At 43.2% G+C, this 17,749-nt stretch overlaps 1 protein-coding gene across 6 annotated transcripts; it reads right to left on the bottom strand.

Annotated features, from left to right (window-relative positions):
- Positions 1-423: 423 nt before the first annotated feature.
- On the bottom strand, positions 424-15,500 carry skor2 (SKI family transcriptional corepressor 2). 6 transcript variants are annotated; one of them, XM_023808329.2, is made up of 10 exons: positions 15,214-15,500; positions 13,886-13,937; positions 5,953-7,775; positions 5,359-5,422; positions 4,893-4,991; positions 2,452-2,517; positions 1,981-2,079; positions 1,781-1,848; positions 1,191-1,253; positions 424-956 (listed from the first exon to the last, which is right to left on the bottom strand). In XM_023808329.2, exons 3-9 carry the CDS (start codon positions 7,738-7,740, stop codon positions 1,194-1,196), a joined length of 2,244 nt encoding a protein of 747 aa, XP_023664097.1. In that variant the 5' UTR covers positions 7,741-7,775; positions 13,886-13,937; positions 15,214-15,500; the 3' UTR covers positions 424-956; positions 1,191-1,193. The 6 variants fall into 6 exon arrangements, with proteins under 6 accessions (XP_023664097.1, XP_072570404.1, XP_072570405.1 ...); XM_072714303.1 differs by lacking the exon at positions 15,214-15,500 and adding an exon at positions 14,987-15,011; XM_072714304.1 differs by lacking the exon at positions 15,214-15,500 and adding an exon at positions 14,913-14,952.
- Between the last annotated feature and the right edge of the window lie 2,249 nt (positions 15,501-17,749).

The raw sequence follows: 17,749 nt of genomic DNA, 5'->3' as shown, positions 1-17,749 counted from the left end.
TTCACAGGAACATACAGGAAGTGTCAGAATTGTGACGTTTTTCACGTGCTGAACGAACACCAAATTCAACACTTCAGATCGGGACAGCACATCTTCTGGATACAAATTTACCCTCCAAGCATGTACAGCCACACGACGTGTCCTGCATTCCACTTAGGGTCCAGGGAATGGCTGAGATCTCACCTCCACCGTACAATGAAAACCATGGCAGAAAAAGCCAACAACCAGGATCTGCCATTTCTCATACTGACCTCATATACATAAAGATAGTTGGTGTATCAGCAAGGCTGCTGCGTGATTATCGGTTTTCACGCTCCATTTTGCATAACCAAAACAAGGACAACAAAATGCAAAGAATCAGATTAATATGTCATAGACTTTTATTTATCCACATAAATAGTAGAGAAACTGCAATAACACATTTTAAATGTATTTGCGTAAACGGTTCATAATAACATTCATACAGTAGCTTTTCCATAAATGTGTCATTTCCACTTCCAAAGAAAGGTAGTGTTGTTCTGCTCATTTAATCATTTCCCGCCATTAACTTCAGAGTGCCTGTCCTCATCGCATTCTCTTTACATCTCTCATCACCACTTCCATGACCGAGATTATACTGCACAGTCAGCTTTATAAACAAATAAACGAGGAAATGACGTGAGGGACCACTGTACAGACTGACGTTTGGGAAAGACTTAAATTTGATCACATGACCAAAGCTGATCTCTTGTCATAATCATGTGGGACAAAGCTTCCAGTATATTCTCTCAGATAGTTCTTGTGGCTGAGTTTTGTGCCCTTATCAGAGACAGGTCATCCCCTTATTTCTGTACACAGAGTCCAAGGGATGGGGATGAGGTCACTTGTGTTGCATTGTGGGAAATCCTCAGATGGAATACCCCCCAGAGGTGATCGTTTTGGTGGTGGAGGTCGAGGATGACTTTTGGCCCACTGCCCTGTAAAATCAGTGTGAATGCACTGTTATTTGAAAGGAGCAGGGATCAAGGTAAACGATCCAACATCTACACTTTGTTCTTAAAAGTGGAACGCAGGTTAAGGTCATGCAACATACATGAGCACCGTGTCATTGGGTAGGATGTTGGGTCAATGTTGCCTTTTTAGCATAAATCTAAGTCAAATGGCACAGAGTTGAGGAAACAGAGCCCAGGAGGCTCAGTCCCAGCACGTACCTTTTAGCTCTTGTTGAGGTGTGTGCCAATTTTTTCTTTTCTGATGATGTTTGCATAGGGGATCTGAAACACAGCACAGGGCTTGTTACCGCACACACCGCTGGGGTCCTGCAGGACTGGCGGTGGCCACGGCTCGCCGTTTCCACACACTCGCACGCACGCACTTCCTCCCCTTCAAAGGCCCGCCTGTCCTCAGTGATTAATCCGAAACTAACTCTCAGCTCCAGCAGATGCAAGCTGCACAGCTGGAGTCGATCTGTCACGAGAGGCAGTGCTATTATGTTTGTTTCTGATTTTATTTTTTCGTTCTTGCTTAAATGATGAATGTGGATCTGTGATAAATATGGTCTGTGAAGCATGGCACCCGTTTCACATTACACTGAGCGCTTGACTGTGACACGTGTGGATGGGGGCCTGCGGTCCCCTGCTGGGAGGCTGCGCTTTGGTGTGTTAGCACGGCGTCTGCATGTTGGCAGAGCTGCCACCCCCCCCCCCCCCCCCAAAAAAAAAGCTAAGTAAGTGGAGGGCCTAAACACGGGGCTCCAGCCATCATGATGAATATCGCCGGGTCAGGACACGGGTTGCCCTACCATCTGCAGCTGCTGCACCATTTCCTCCCTGTAGGCCAGGTCCCTCTTCATTTGGTCGTGAAAGTTATCTGTGTCGAGAAAAAACAGGGGACTGTCAAGTCCGGTCGATTATGGCCATGCTTAAAACTGAAGCGTGCAAGATGGGGTCTCTCCTGGATTGAGCGGGGGGTGGGGTGGTGGGGGGGGGGGTGTTCACTCACGGAACACGGGGAAGGGGCCCGATCCCTTCAGCGCGTGAAACTCCTGCTCCAGCCTTCTCCGCAGGTCGATCTGCTCCAGGAGAACCTTCTGGAGCTCCTCTGGGGGGTGGGGGTGTCAGACGGTCAGAGACATAAACGATGACATCATGGGATGGGCACAAAAGCACGGGCTGCACCCAGACTCCTAACCCTGAACACCTATGCTCAGACAAGTTTATGCTTTAACAGTCCATTAGATTTTTACACGCAGCCTTTTCTGTTATCATTTAGCTGTTTTTCTGTATCATGTGTTGTTATTTCCTACTGCCATTTTCTACACTCTGGAGTGAGTGAAGCAGTCAAAACAGGAGGGCTTGCCTGGTTCCCTAAAGAGCTCCTGTTGATATCGGCCCACCATGATGGCTGCATTAGACTCCCCCCTTCACAGCCTATCTAGCAGCAGCCCACCGGCTGCTGTTTGAACACACTTACCCTTCTCCATGTTTTCCACGTCCTTCTTCAGAGACACGGGTGAATTGCCTTCTTGGCTTTGATCACCTGTGAAAAACCAGGACAGAGAAAACAATGTAACAAATATGAACCGGCCTGTAATTCAGCACAACAATACACAATTACCCCATTTTACATAGTAAATTGCATGGGTTGTCTGGCACTGATTTACCTTGGTAAATTATGGCATGGGGGGGTCCCCTCAGTAGATGTTATCGAACGGGGTAGGGGGGGGGGCATCTAACAAATTCTGGGAAGAGTTCAAACCCAGCATTTTACTACATGCTACATGCCTTTTGACTTAATGTGAGATGGCTCCAAAAGTACACGTTTAAAGCCAAACCTAAAATGCTTCTTCAATTCCACTTCTTGCCACCAGGTGGCGACACAATCCCACATCCCTCAGTTACTCCAAGGAACTCAATTTCACTTGGCATGAACACTCAACCCACCCACAGCGAGCAAATGGGCCTTAACATTTGGGGGCTCAGAAATTTGACTTCGTCTTAGCAAAGCCCTCGTTTGGAGCTATCCAGGAAGGCGATCCCTCTGTACACAGACTCAGACCTTAAGCTGTGGACAGTGATGAGAACTGACACATCTCTCAGTGTGTCGCTGTTCCACTTCAGTCGGACTGGGCCTTACATGCCAGGGAGACACAAGCAGCCATGTTCAGCCCCACAGGCTGAAACAGCAGGACACCCACAGCCAGCTACTCGTGTAAATGACTGTCCTGAAGGGCAAAATGACACCGTCTGATGATGTAAAATATGTAAATCAGAAGGAATTTTCTCTCTGACTGCAATTTGTCTGTTTAAGTCTGTTATGCTGGACCTTTATGTAGGCTACAGCAAACTACATAAATATAAAAATATAGTGCCACATATTAATAAACTGTCATGCCATACTTTTTGTTTATATATGTAGTTGGCAAATATCCAACTATGAATGCACAGAATTTGGTTTCAGTAAACATAGCAGAGCTGAACACTGAATTCTCCACATTGCCATGTTGTTTCACGGATAAACCACTTTGATTTCTCTGCTCTTATATCATCTTGTTTTTCTCTTGTCTTGGCACCCTGAAGCTAACACATCAGCCTGGGGATTCACACCCATGGTGTTTGTGTGTGTTTGTGTGCATCTGGCTTTGTGTGTGTGTGTGTATGTGAGTGTGTATTTGTGCATGTGTGTTTGGATCTGTTAGTGTGTGTTTGTGTGCATCTGGCTTTGTGTGTGTGTGTTTATGTGTGTGTGTGTATTTGTGCATGTGTGTTAGTATCTGTTAGTGTGTGTGTGTGTGTTTGCGTGCATCTGGCTTTGTGTGTGTGTGTTTATGTGTGTGTGTGTATTTGTGCATGTGTGTTAGTATCTGTTAGTGTGTGTGTGTGTGTGTGTGTGTTTGCGTGCATCTGGCTTTGTGTAAGTTCATATTTGTGTTTATAAAGGGACTCAAAGCACATTCATCCACCTCTGCAAATACACACATACAGACACACCCACAACCCCAGCAAGCCAAAATGCCTTAAATGAAGCAATCCAAGCTATTTGTCTATGTAATCTCCCTCTTTGACTGTCTCTCCCCCGTTTCACGCCTGGTCCTACTAAGTCCCGTAACGTTTCCCTTCCCTCGGAAAGGCGCAAGCTCTCCTCCTCTCTGTCTCATTTGACAAGCAAATTTTCAGACGCCGCCTCGGGCTAACAACCTCGTTTGACAGTCAATTAACCGTGAACAGTCAAAGCCGAGGCAGTTTGCATTACATAAATGGAAAATTAGATTATTTTTCTCCCAAGAAACAGAACTCTCCTTAAGACACTGCCTGGCTCTCTCTGGAATCAGAACTTCTAATCACGTCCACAGAGGCCTTGGAGACATTTACCAATCAACCAAAGGTGGTTTCATTTAATTTGTTTCGTGTAATTTTTCAAAATATATTATACATTATGTGAAGAGATCATTATCGCCAGATAATATAAATGTTGGCACAGATGTCATAAAACACTTTTAATGTCTTTCTGACAGATATAAAAGGCACTAAGCTGTGATCTTTGTAATGGAAGCTTTCGCAGAGGAAAGGCAATTATCCCCATTTTACATTGTTCTAATGGTGATTGTCACCTTCCCGGCGCTGAGCTGATAGTCTGCTTGAACCCTAACGGTCCCAACAGGACTCGCCAATGACACTGTAAGGAGCTGCCCCACTTCTCTGTTATCTCCTTATTTCCTCTTTTATCTATTAATTCATGTTATTCCTGAAACTCTCGAAGGCTACATCTCAACGTGCCCCCCCACCCACAAACAGTGGAATCAGAAATAAAAACTTTTCCTTTCCTTTTTTTTTTTGTTTGTTCATCGCTATTCCTCCCTCACGATTTTTGCACTGCACGTATAAGTACCCCCCCCACCCCCCCCCCCTGCCTACCTGCATCCCTTGTACCTGGCTTTTCTCTCCAGTACTCTGTTCCGGAAGGGTCTGTCTCTGAGACAAAGAAGTTGCTCTGGTCTTTGTTTTCGTCTGGGGCTGGGGGGGGGGGGGGGAGGAACAGAGAAAACAGAGGGACCATTAATCCAGCCTTCTGTCTGGAGGCATGAATACCAATCTGCAACATCTAAATATCTCATTACTGTTTGAAGAAGTGCAATTTCTTTTAAAAACGTAGGAATATGGCTTTTCCGTGGTTTCATCAAGCCCAAATAGCACTTATCTTCGACTAATCAACACATTTCCCCCCCCCTACATTTTCTAAACAAAACATCACACCTCAGGGCATATTACAATGCAATGATGTGTAGAAAATTATTTAGGTCTCCTACATTGCATGCTTTGATTGAATAAAAACAAATAAATTCCTTAAGGTGCAGAAAGGCAGTGCAGGAAAGCTACTCACCTGAATGGCTGCTGCTTTCTTTGGTGGTGAAGACTATCTGTCCGTCTCTGCTGTTTTTGTGGGCCTGCAGACATACAGGGCAGGTTACTGAGTGCCGCCCCCTACTGGCAGGGCAAGACAATATTCAAGTGAGGGCAAAAAAACTGCCAAGACCAGCAGATACGTGAAAAAATAAAATAAAATAAATTTTATATATATATATATATAAATGTGTGTGTGTGTGTCCAAATGAAAGGCACACGTCTTCGTCAGCCAGCCCAGTTTTCCACTGGGTACTGTGAAAGCATGACCATGTTATAATCAGCTGCCCCTTTACCACCCCACTGAGCAGCTGAGGCGCCTGTGCTCCTGACCGCCTCAGTGTCGACGGGTTAAAGATTAGATGGGCTACAAGGCAGGGGTTACAAAGGGAGACACGTAACACACAGCCATTAAACAATACAAGACTGGCCTTATTAGGGGAAATCACAGTGCCCTGAATAGCCCATTTCTGCAGGGAGCTCTGGCTATCAATCCTGTCATGCATATAGATCAACTCCGCCTAGAGCCGCATTTAAATAATAATTAGCTAAACAGCCCTGAGAGAATATTTACATTTTTGTAGGCTGTGTCCTCCAGCAAAACGTGAATGGGGCTTGCTTCCTTCAGACTGGCAGGTGGAGTGACAGCCAAGACCGGCTTGTCCTCCACATTATCGGGGCCAACGGCGGCAAAGGCACCCGGCTCTTTACTCCGGTCCCCCGCGCCCTCGGCGAGCCCCCGCAGGTGCAGGCCGCATGGCTGTGACTGCTGCTGCCCCCTGCTGGCGAAGTCGCTCTCCTCTTCATCCTGCTTGGTCTCCACGTCCACCTCCTGCTCCTCGTCACTGTCCGGCCCGCTCTCGCTCTGGTAGCTGCAGCTGGTACCAGGAGAGAGGTGCCGGTCGGATCCGAAGTCCTCTAGACCGCCGTGGAGCTTCGCGATGCTCTCCACGTCCTTTACCACGGGCCGGAAGGCAGAGTGGTAGTTGGCTTTGCGGGCTTGCAGGGAGGGCGTGTCCAGGAGCTTGAGCCAGCCCTCGGACGCCGGGCGCGGTTCTGGGGCAGGCGGCGGGCACTCGCTCTCGAACAGCCCCGCTCGGGTGTTTGCCCCGATGCCGGCGCCAGCCTCGCCCTGCTCCGAGAGGTCCAGGAAAGCCTGCCGTAGTGAGGGACTCTCGGACAGCGTGCCGAGGGCGCCGGGCTGCGGTTGGAGGTAGGTGGGCACAGGGATGCCACCGGTGGTCCGGGGGGGCCAGAACATGCAGAAGGGGGGGTAGAAAGCGTCCTTGCGGCTGGGCCAGAGAAGCCCAGAGAGGCCACCGTTCTTCTGGCCCCCGGGAGACTCGCCGTCATCTTTCTTCTGCTGGCACAAGCCAAAGGCGGGGAAGGGGTAGGGCCCAGGGAAGAGGGAGCTGGTAGGGAACTTCTGCAGCACTCCAAAGCCCTTGCTGGGGACCGGGATGACGGGGTAGCTGCGCGGGTGCTTGCGGGGGGACAGGCCTCCGGCATCGGCGTCCTCGTCCTCATCGAAACGGCCCCGCTTCTGGCTCAGGTCCGGCGGGATCATATGAGGGAGGACGGAGCCCACGCCCTTGACGGACCCCATGGGTGGGCAATGGGATGACGGCAAGGCCCGCTTGCGGCTGCCACCATTGAACATGGCCTTGACGTCCTCCCAGGCGAATGCCAGGTCCTCCGGCGGACTCTTGTCAGAGAGCTTGAGGTGCCGGCGCCAGGAGTTGAAGTTGGCGGCGTCGGGCTGCGTGTACTTAGCGTCGGGCGTGCGGTGCGAGTGGAAGATGAACTTGTTGGGCGAGAAGTACATGTTGCAGTAGGAGCACTTGATGCACTTGGCGCGCGAGCTGTTGTAGCGCGCTGGCACGAAGTTGCCGCGGCAGCCCCACGCGCACTCATGACTCACGTCGAAGGCGAAGTTGTCGGGCAACTTCGGTGGCGAGTTCTCGCCCAGGAAGGACTTACAGAGCCGCTCGGCCTCCCGCTTGGTGATCATGCCGCAGCGCCGCGACGAGATGGGCATGGCGCCCGCCCGCCGCAGGATCTCCAGCTGCACGGGCGTGCACTGTACGCAGGTGATGCCCAGCGCCACTCGCCGATTGTGGATCTCATTGTAGCTGTAGTTCTTGAGCAGCGTGTTTGAGATCTGGGCCAGACAGAGGCGCTCCTGGCTGTCGATGACCAGCGAGACGATGGGCACGCCATACAGGATCACCTGGCCCACCTGGTTGGGCTTCAGGGAAGACGGGTGGCCAGGCCGGGGTGGAGTGAGAGGCTCCTGCTGAAAGGGGCTGGGTGCCGTGGCCATCACGATGTCGTTGGGACCTGGGAGGAGGGCCTTTTCCATGGCGCTGCTCCACCAATGGCAAACAGCTTCTCCCTCTGCCAGGGACAGGAGACAGAAGAGGACAGATCACCGCTGGTGTATGTCAGAGGGTGTCAAACCCAGGGCTTTGTAGATCTGATCCCAGATGGGACTCTGCCATAGGGCCATGTGAACCAGCACCACAGTGCACGACCCGTACTGGGTGTCAGCTATTAAATGGTTCTTCAACATGAGAGACATGATATTACTGTAAAAATGACAGCATAATGACAAACGTCTATGGTTTACCTGACTTCAGTGTTATATTACATGATCAAAACTAAATGACATTGGCTTGGTGTGATTATTATAGTATTAATCAAATATAATATCAATCAGTCACAATGACTATATGAATTCAAGTTAACTGTAATTAATTATTATTACTGTTATTAGCAATGATGATAAAGATGACAAAATTTGTAACAACAACAACAACAACAATAATAATAATAATAATAATAATAATAATAATTTGATGAAGGTACTAAGAAAGAGTCAATTTATTAAATTTTAGAAATAATACGTTTAATTTCAGGTGCAATGCATGGCTTTAAAAGTAAATAAATTATATACATTTTTAAATTAAGAGAAAAAATAAATGACACGTAATGTATTGTACACTTGTGTAAGAAAACTATGCTGTTGTTTTGAACTAAATTGAATATATTTACAAGGATAATTCCAACAAAAGAAAAAATATCGGTTTCCAGGCGTGAATGACTTTATAATGAAAGCGATGTTTTGGAGACCGCGCACAAAAAGTGCGTTCATTCATTGTGTTTCTATAATTAAAACTATTTATTTCAGTTTTCAATTTTCAGCATTTTCCAACAAAAATCTTTCGATCGAATCATTAATAAATACAATTAATTTTCAAGTTTGCCGCTGCCTAAAATCAGAAAATCGAAAACATGGGGAAAATTGTTACTTCAGTCCGATATGTGTAATTTTCCACAATCGGTCCATTTTTGTTATGTGTGGATTCGGTAATTGCTGGTGCAATTAACTCTTCACACTCTTCTGATGTTAAGAAAAAGTATATCATTATAATTAAATTCCATAATGAGCAGTTTAATAATAGCCTAACAGCAATAGTGGGCCAGTACGGGTAGTAATTTTAGAATTAATCTATCCACACAGGTAAAAGGTAGCCTAATACCAACAGAAAAGCTTTTTCAAATAGCATTTTAAAAAGCGCTTAACACACCTTTATCCATCTTTAAATTACGCAACACTGGGAAACGTGAAACACGGTGACATTTTCCATTAATCAAGGTATGCCATGAATTTCGGTAAATAAATGCCTTTCGGACATTCCTACAAACAGTTTTAGTTAGACAAACTTAAAGCGACCCCAATAAACCACATATTAACAGAATAACAGGCTAATGCTATATTTATGTAAGTATATTTATCAAAAAGGCACGAAGATAAAAAGAAAATCGCACACGACTTTATCAGACCTTACAACGGCAATGTGTCTTAATTATTTTAACGGCCAATCGAGTATTAAAAATTAAAAGCACGTAATATTTCATAACTCGCTTACCTCCAATAAGGAAAAATCCGAAGTGGTACTAGATAACGGAATGGGGCATTATCCGTATCTGCGTCACAGGCAATCGGATACACAAGAGTGGCGTAAATAACCAAAGAAACAGGAAATAAAGTCCGTTGTGGGGAACAAGCCGCGCTTTCTGCCGCCCGAATTAGTTAACTGTCGGCGATGGAGGAATGACTGCACATCCTCAGTACACTTATTGCCTTTAAAAAGGCATGCCGCCGGACGCGAGGTGATTGGCGCAGTTCCTGCCCCTGGACTGGCGCTGGCGCTGAAAAGCCGTGTGGCGAGGAGCCAATGACGTCTCTCTGACTGCCACTCAGCGACGTAAAGAGGGGCTAATGCGCGCAGCACAGCCCCAGGCAGCCGCCGCAGTCGCAGCCGCCGTCGCCGCTTACCTCCAATCTCACCAATCGACGCGCACCATATGTACGCGATTTGTTAACAACACTATGGGAGGAAGGGGGTGCCGGATCCAAAGGAGATGTCAGAAGGGAGACACGCCGCACAACTCCTGCGATGAAAGCTTCGGGTGAGCGGCAGTCACCTTGCACCAAAAATGACTCATAATCAGTTTTGACCCGTTAACCCCAAAACCCTATTTAGGCCAAATATATTTTTCGGATGTTATTAATCACGGGTATTTATAATCGTCATAAATTTAAGTAAATTATATTAATTGTGCTAGTAGTTGGTTTAGATACTGCCTGACAATCACATATTCATCTTTGGGAAATTATTTTTTTCTCCGGTCCGAAGCCCGTTTCGCGTTTTTTTCCCTTTTGGACAGCTTAAAATAATATGCGTACACAACCAGTGGGGAAGAAAATTTTATTTATATATAAATATATATATTTGTGTGCTGTAAGCAGAAGCAAGGTTTATTATGCACGTTACCAAAAGTGGTAATATTAATTGAAATCACGATTACGTTCCAGTTAGCACCCATATAACTTCTATAACGAAAATGCCAGTTCAAATTAGTCTCGACTGAAAACTATAACTATGACAATACACTACACAAAAAACTACACAAATTATGGTTAAAATATCGGGTTAAAAATAACCACCAAACTCAGCGAAATGTTTTCATAAAAGCAAGTGTTAAACATAAGACGCTATACTCTACTCAGAACGGTATACTCTTACATTGTACCAAGCCCAAATTATTCACTCTTGAACTGAGTGAGACCTGAACCATTTATTAACTTAAAGAATTACAGGCTATATGCTTTTAAAACAATGCAAGTAAAATTAACACAAAGAAAATATATTGTGGTATCCTACATGGCGCAATAATATAATACCTCACTCTTTCATTTTACACAATAATTTCAATTATTATAATAATAATAATAATAATAATAATAATAATTATTATTATTATTATTATTATTAATAGCAATAACTATAACGATAATAATAATAACAATAATAATAGTATATTTTACAAGTCGTATTGTAAATAGCGTACTTGTAAGTTTAGCCTTTCCCACCGCTGAAATTCGCCCATTCAATCAATAATGGCATGCTCGTGGGGGGGGGGGGGGTGGTAAGAGCTGATACGGAGACGGCGTTCAGTCGTTGACCTGTCATTTTTTCATCATTAGGGAGTGGAAAACTGTAGCAGCAATCGACTGCTATCACGCTAAAAACGGTCAAAATGATCATTTGGAACAAATGGCTCATTTACAAACCGACCGTCTCATCAGTAACCTCACGCATTCCTACTGACATACAGTATTATTGCCGTAGCTCCATAAATCACCCTTTTAAAGATAAGTTCCACTAAAGACATTCATGCAGGTGACTTGGGACATGCGCTTTATACACAAAAGTGAACGACAGTGGTTAAAAAGAAATCCAAGAAAAAGTTTTAACATTCAATCAAGGTTAAAAATCAAGCTTTATTTCCTTAATTTTTAGGATTAATTTCAACCGCAGAATAATTTGAAATTCTTGTGGAGAACAGACTGCAAGGAAAATATTTTATAGAGATTACAATGTATACCGAGACGAATTACATTCTGTACATTTCATATGAATTACTAAAATATCTACAGAGCTTCCGGACATATCAAATAGTAGCCTAACATAAACATGCGAGTATTTAAACAGCGGTCGGTGTGTATATATCTGTGTGTGTGTGTGTGTGTGTGTGTGTGTGTATATATATATATATATATATATATATACGCGCGTCTGATATTATTTATTTTCTCAATTTCCATCGTGATTAAAGCAATGAATATTAACGGTTCCACGTGCACTTGCAGAGCCAAGTGGTCCTGAAAGAATGAGGAGTGAGTCCCATCTGCTCCTTTCTAAACCTCATTTAGATCCCATCGTCGCCGCTTTTGTCTCGGCTATGCAACATCCCTCCAGCGCAACGCCACGCGGCCGCTAACGCGCGCAGGCTTTCCTGCGGACCGGAACAACAATAGCGACCTAATGATAATGGCCAGCGCGGCAAATGAAGAGGAGCCGTGGGCCGATCAAGAACAACGTCACGCAAAAACAAGCGCAATATGCACGGCTTGTCCCATCAATATGATTGAATTTATTTTCAAACAGAAAGCGCCATAATTAATATTTAAAAGAACCAGGCGAAATGCATTTGACAATAAATGCACTGATTCAAAATCATTTTGAATTACCACAATATGTAGCCTATAAAAACCTGTCTCAAACAAGTGCTTAAAAATAAATTAGACTGCTAATTATTAACACAACGGATATTACTGTAGTATCTCGGCTTCTGCTTTGATTAGTATCATTATATTAACTTCTGCCTTCTATTTAAGTCAGCAGCAAAAAATCCTATTTTCATAATGTAGAGAATGTCAGTTATGCATGCAGTAACCCTACTGTGAAATTAATCATGCGTTTACAGAGAATTGTTTATGTGACCTATGGGGGTCAAAAAGGAAAAAAAGGCTTATAAATTAACGGCTCCAAGACATACCAAGACTAAGACATTTAACTCTAAATAGTCAACAACAAATCAAAGCTGCTCGGGGCGATTAATTAGAATTTTTAAATACGAGAAATGTTTCCGCCAGCAGAAATCTGACATTATCCTTTTGATTTAATATTGCTTTAATTCGTCTCACAGCATGGTACTTGAATTACATTCTTTTGATATTATAATAGTTAAACTGAAGCATATACATCAATATTACGTCAGATAACTTTGTCTTGTTCGGATTTTTAGAGGCAGTTAGTTCACTGTGTCAGTGTAAATTTTGATTTTAGCACACCGATAAACACTCCAGTCAATAGTTTAAATTATGACACTTATACTGTATATGAACAAGTGCCCAGCAGATTGTTTTTTTGTATTTCCCCAGACGCAATCTTTATTTAATGCAGCCATTATATCACAAAATTGCAAAGTAAACGTGCCTTCCTCCGTAAAATGTATTGCTCCACGTAATTTGAATGTAGCCTATTCAGTTTATCGGACAAGTATACATGGCCCACATAGGCTTACAGTTAGCATTTTCCATTAGTTTTGATTATTCAGTTATTGTAGTCTCCAATTACTGGAATGCGCCTGTAGTACTGCATGCTTGCTCGCGGTCACTACATGCAGTGACGTCATGGTGGCCGGAATAAACCCAAGTTGGACAGGCCTCAAATCAAAACTGCCTTTGAAACACTATCCGATCTAAATATGCGCCGTTGCCAGCATACAGCGCATTTCTATCTTCTTTAACCTCGCATTTCTTAATTAAGCGCGGGTTCTGCTTCTATACGCCGAGGTTCATTGTCGCTCACGTGCGCCGGCTGCCTTAAAGTTACCACCCGTCCTGACTTGCTGATAGGGCATTAATAACGTGTTGTGCCCAAAAGCTGCATTTCTTAATCCAGAATAACCATCACACGACAATAATTAATTATAAGGGTATAACAGGAAAATACGCGTTATTCTGAGTAAAACTTTAAACTAAAAAGGATGTAAAAATTATATATTAAATGCAGGAGTTGCAATTGCTTTTTATGTATAACAACTTACAAGTACGCATTTCAACCTGCATTGTGCAGTATTAACGTCAGGGATGCGAATGCCGAAAAAGAAACCCGTTTTATGCTTAACGCCAGCATCTCCAGATTACCGGAATATTGTAAGAAAGACGCAAAGGAATCCGGAAGGAAGCGGTTACGCGCTAGCAGGTGACACACCTCGTTTCAGCCAAAGCCCTAACACATTGGAGCTAAAAACAACACGCACCTTCAACATCTACCAAGTTCTGTTGTCCGTGCATTTGCTGGAAGACGCGCAGAATTTAATTTTTACTTTGCAATCTGTATTTACAACTAATGCGTTCAATTTAAAATCAATTACCTAAATAAAAGCACGGTTCTTTTTTTTTTATCAAGGTTCATAGTGAGAAGTTACTGCTATATTCACATCTACATTTTATATGCAATACTATGACTGATATTGTAATTATATGTAGGCCTAATTACATTCCTCGTGAAAGATTCATAGAATCTTTTGAGCCAATGCTATTAAGAAGGTACTGAAAATATCATGTTTACAAGGACATTATAGCCTACCTCTTCAGGACAGCCTTACAGTCACACCGTTTCCCAATCCGTCAACAGGGTTCTGTTGCAGCAGATGTGAAGAAAACAGGAACAAGTAACATTAATCGTGCACAAGCAGAAAGAGCAAAACGCTATGAAAATCTGGCGCGTTTTGTTACGGCACAAATTGTTACGGCACAGCCGGACTGGGCATGCTATGTACTGCACACTGGATGCCAGTGGGCCGGCAATGGATGGGTAGCCGATTTCAGTTTTGTCTAGTACGAGATACAAACGAGGTCTCCGAGCGTCATTCCGACTTAGTGCAAATTGTGGTGGCCAGCAGTATTTTTTTTACAATTCCCCTAAGGGGAGAGGACGATGGAGGGGATCAGGAATGCCGGCGATGCGTCTACTTTTGGAAAAGTGAACAGGTGGGCACGGAGCGCACAGGCCCACTGCAAAAGTATTATATGACAAAGGGAACACAACGGAAGAATTTAATTACGCCAGAACTGATTCAAGCAGAAGCAAACAGGTACCTCGTTATTATATATATCACGTGTAATTGCAGGTGTAACTACAGTTGAAAAGAAGTTGAGTGTGCAAGTTGAGTCCTTTCATATTACTTGAAGTTAATCATACTAATCCAAGTAAAATGACAACAAATATATTCGGTTAAAATCTCGGAGCTACTGGGACGCGAAGGACATGGGCTTAGTATAACATGTACGGAACTCAGTGGTTGGTGATTCAGACGCCCGTGGCTCCGATCCGCTTTCTATGGCTAATTCCTAAGCAATACAGTTTTACTACTACGCTGGCCAGGTAACTACCATTGCGAATTAAACGTCAGCATGCAACACGCACTTCCCAAACAGCAAGAACATTCGCACAGAAGATGGTGCTTAGCCTGTTTTAATCTTAAAATGCGAATAAAACTCGCATTATTAAAAGACAGCATGTTGTACCGCGTGTTGTTTTCTCAATGACAGCAATCACTTAAACGCTTAAACGTGCATAGTCAATACGCAAATTACTTCAGGTTGATGCTCACAACAGAAAAGTCGATCCGGTTCACGCTGTACTGTGCCAAGTTGCCTCATTTGACAAGATGCAAGTTGTACTTACAAATCAATTACCATATCGATTTACGACAGTTGATAATCATCTACCACCTCCTAATTATCCGCGTCACGTCTGACGAGTCGAAGTACAACTGCATGAAACGTACACTACAGTCAAAAGGCAAACCGCCCGATCGAGCAAGTTAGCTTTCTGCGTTGGTGTGATCGTGCTCACCTACAGTATTCCCGAAATTATGGGAACCCAAAGTACCATTCAAAAAGACAGCTCACCCGGTGCTGAATGCAGGTCGGGATTTCACGTGGTTCGCTAGCGGATAAAATGCCAGCCGCTTATACCGACCCCTACCCTTTTTACCTCCACTGTTCCAGTGTCAAGAACGAGCGGCAGTCTTTTTGTACATTCTTCGCACAAAAAAAAAAAAAAAAGTTATTTCGGTTTCGCCTTTCCGAGGGTAGGCATGACAGTTTGAGCGGAGGTCTGTAGCCAGAAGTTTGAGTTAAAGATCTCCAGTTCCTTTATTGTGCTGTATTGGAATATCGGGGTTTCGCGATGGGACAGGGAAACCTATGAAATAAAAAATACACGGGCGCTCTCAGACAATAGAGGCAAGCAGGAAAAAATACACTCCTTTCAGCCAATGCAATCACCTCGCACACCAGGAGCACAACCTGAGCGAATAGGGGCGGTCTGCTCACTGGCTGCAGCGCATTTCATAGGGTAATACCATGAATTAAGTTTTGCTCTCTCTAATTCCTCTATCACCAAGTCAGCGGGCACCACTTATTTATACACCGATGTGTACAATGAGCGCTGAAGCGTTACATGTGAACTAAGCAGGTATCAAATAGCCTAATACCGTGTAAAATTGCCTAATTGTAAAAAAAAAGCATCGCAAAATATTATCATTCCCCATCATCAAGTATTTTTACTGAATGGTGTTTATGAGTTTTAGCTACATCTTCAATGTGTCTTTAAATTATAGTGCGGCCACAGCCCACGTTTATTTTAAAACAAAATAACCCTAATACATATTACAATTTACGTGCGTGATTATAAAGCAGATGAGGATATATGAAGAGAACCAAACAGAGAGAATGAGCACAATTGTGCCTAAGAGTGAATGGGAAAATAAGCAAGTTAAATTAAAGACGCGCCATGCAGCATTTCCTGTTATTCGCGTGTCTGGCCTCAGATTACATAGTAGGATAATTTCAGTTAAACCAAACCCCGTTTAATTACAGGACTTTTTTTTTAAAAATCCCTAAGTTGAACCATTTCGAGAAATGAAGAGTGTAGAGTGAAAATTGTCTAGACGTGTCTTTAAATATATACCCGGTGACTTAAAGGAAGACACATATTATTGTACAGATTCAATGTAATATCACATGGATTACATTTGCATAGAAAGCATTTTAAATTGTGCCAACGAATTTAAATGAATTATCAGTTTTATTAGCAGTCCATATTGTTTGTACTCCATAGGTAATCATTTTATTATTCAAAACGAGACAGTGTTTTCATTTTCCATATATAACGGTAAATTATTTTAGAAATAATGTAGGCCTAAATTTTTATTTTATATGGCGTACTATTAAATTATATTCCGTTTAAAATCACGAATAATAACACTGTACTGAACAATAGCTACTGTAGCCTATGTTTCTTGCTTATTATCTATAGTTTCAGGAAGACTTAATTTTTTCGGCATCCTTTAAAATTAATTTTGTAAGTAAAACTAGTGTAATGAAACATCCCCCATGTCTCTGTTGGTTTAAAACTGCAGTCTGCGTTGGTCACTTCCTCATTTAAGTAAATTCAAATACGTTATTTTGGCGTGTGTTTAAGAAATACAGACATCATAGCAGAAAAATTTCGGTTTGGTTTTAAGAACATTTAACCAATGTTTTCATGGCGTTCTCAGCATAACTGTACGTTAAACCCAATATCCAAAATAACTGTAGGCTACATTAAAAACGGAATAAAAACAGAATAATTTAAGACCTTTCCGCCTTATCACACTCCATGAATAACGTCCCCACCGATATTTTCCATTCAAACCACTACAGATTTCCAGCATCTACTTTGTGTCCTGAGTGACAGATGTCAGATTCACTCCGGATAACGATACAGAGGAAAACTTCCACCTTCCTGTTAAAAAACATACACGTGCACCCACTTGGCATCACGTGCCACTTCAGCGTAATAAGCATTTTTTGGTAATTACAGATCACGCACAGGAAGGATTTCTGCAATATCCAACACAAATGACGGAATCAATACGGTGAAATTTAGTCAAAAGACGAATGAGAATAAAAAAGTATAAAATATGTCCAAAACTACATTTTTGCGGATGTACTCCGCAAACTGCGAAGTACATATTTCGTGCAGACGCACATGCATAAGTAAAATTATGCCGTATCTAAAGTGACGTGCATTGGTGTCGCTGATATTCGTTTTAATTTCAGGTAATTATATCAGCTGCGTAATGGTATGCTAGAAAAGAGGAACAAAGTTTAATAAAAGCAGACATTTTTTTTCCTGATTATGTTAATAATTAAGGCGCAAGGGGGTGTGCGGAGGGGGGGGGGGGGGGGCTCTTTATACGTTACTTCACATGATAGTCATGTTTAAAGTAATTTTTCTATCTAAATAGAATGAGATGTTTTTAAACGTTGTATTTAAGCCCTTTTTCTGCTCCGAGAGGCTTCATATTCATATTTTGCTTCATATTTCACCTCCTGACACACACACACACACACACACACACTCCTGATGGGGCTGCTTTAAAAGGAGATTGGGACTGAG

This window comes from Paramormyrops kingsleyae, chromosome 7 (genome assembly GCF_048594095.1).
Source record: "Paramormyrops kingsleyae isolate MSU_618 chromosome 7, PKINGS_0.4, whole genome shotgun sequence".
Classification (NCBI taxonomy): Eukaryota; Metazoa; Chordata; class Actinopteri; order Osteoglossiformes; family Mormyridae; genus Paramormyrops; species Paramormyrops kingsleyae.
The sequence above is the reverse complement of the archived record's forward strand: the minus strand, read 5'-3'. Positions and strand labels throughout refer to the sequence as shown.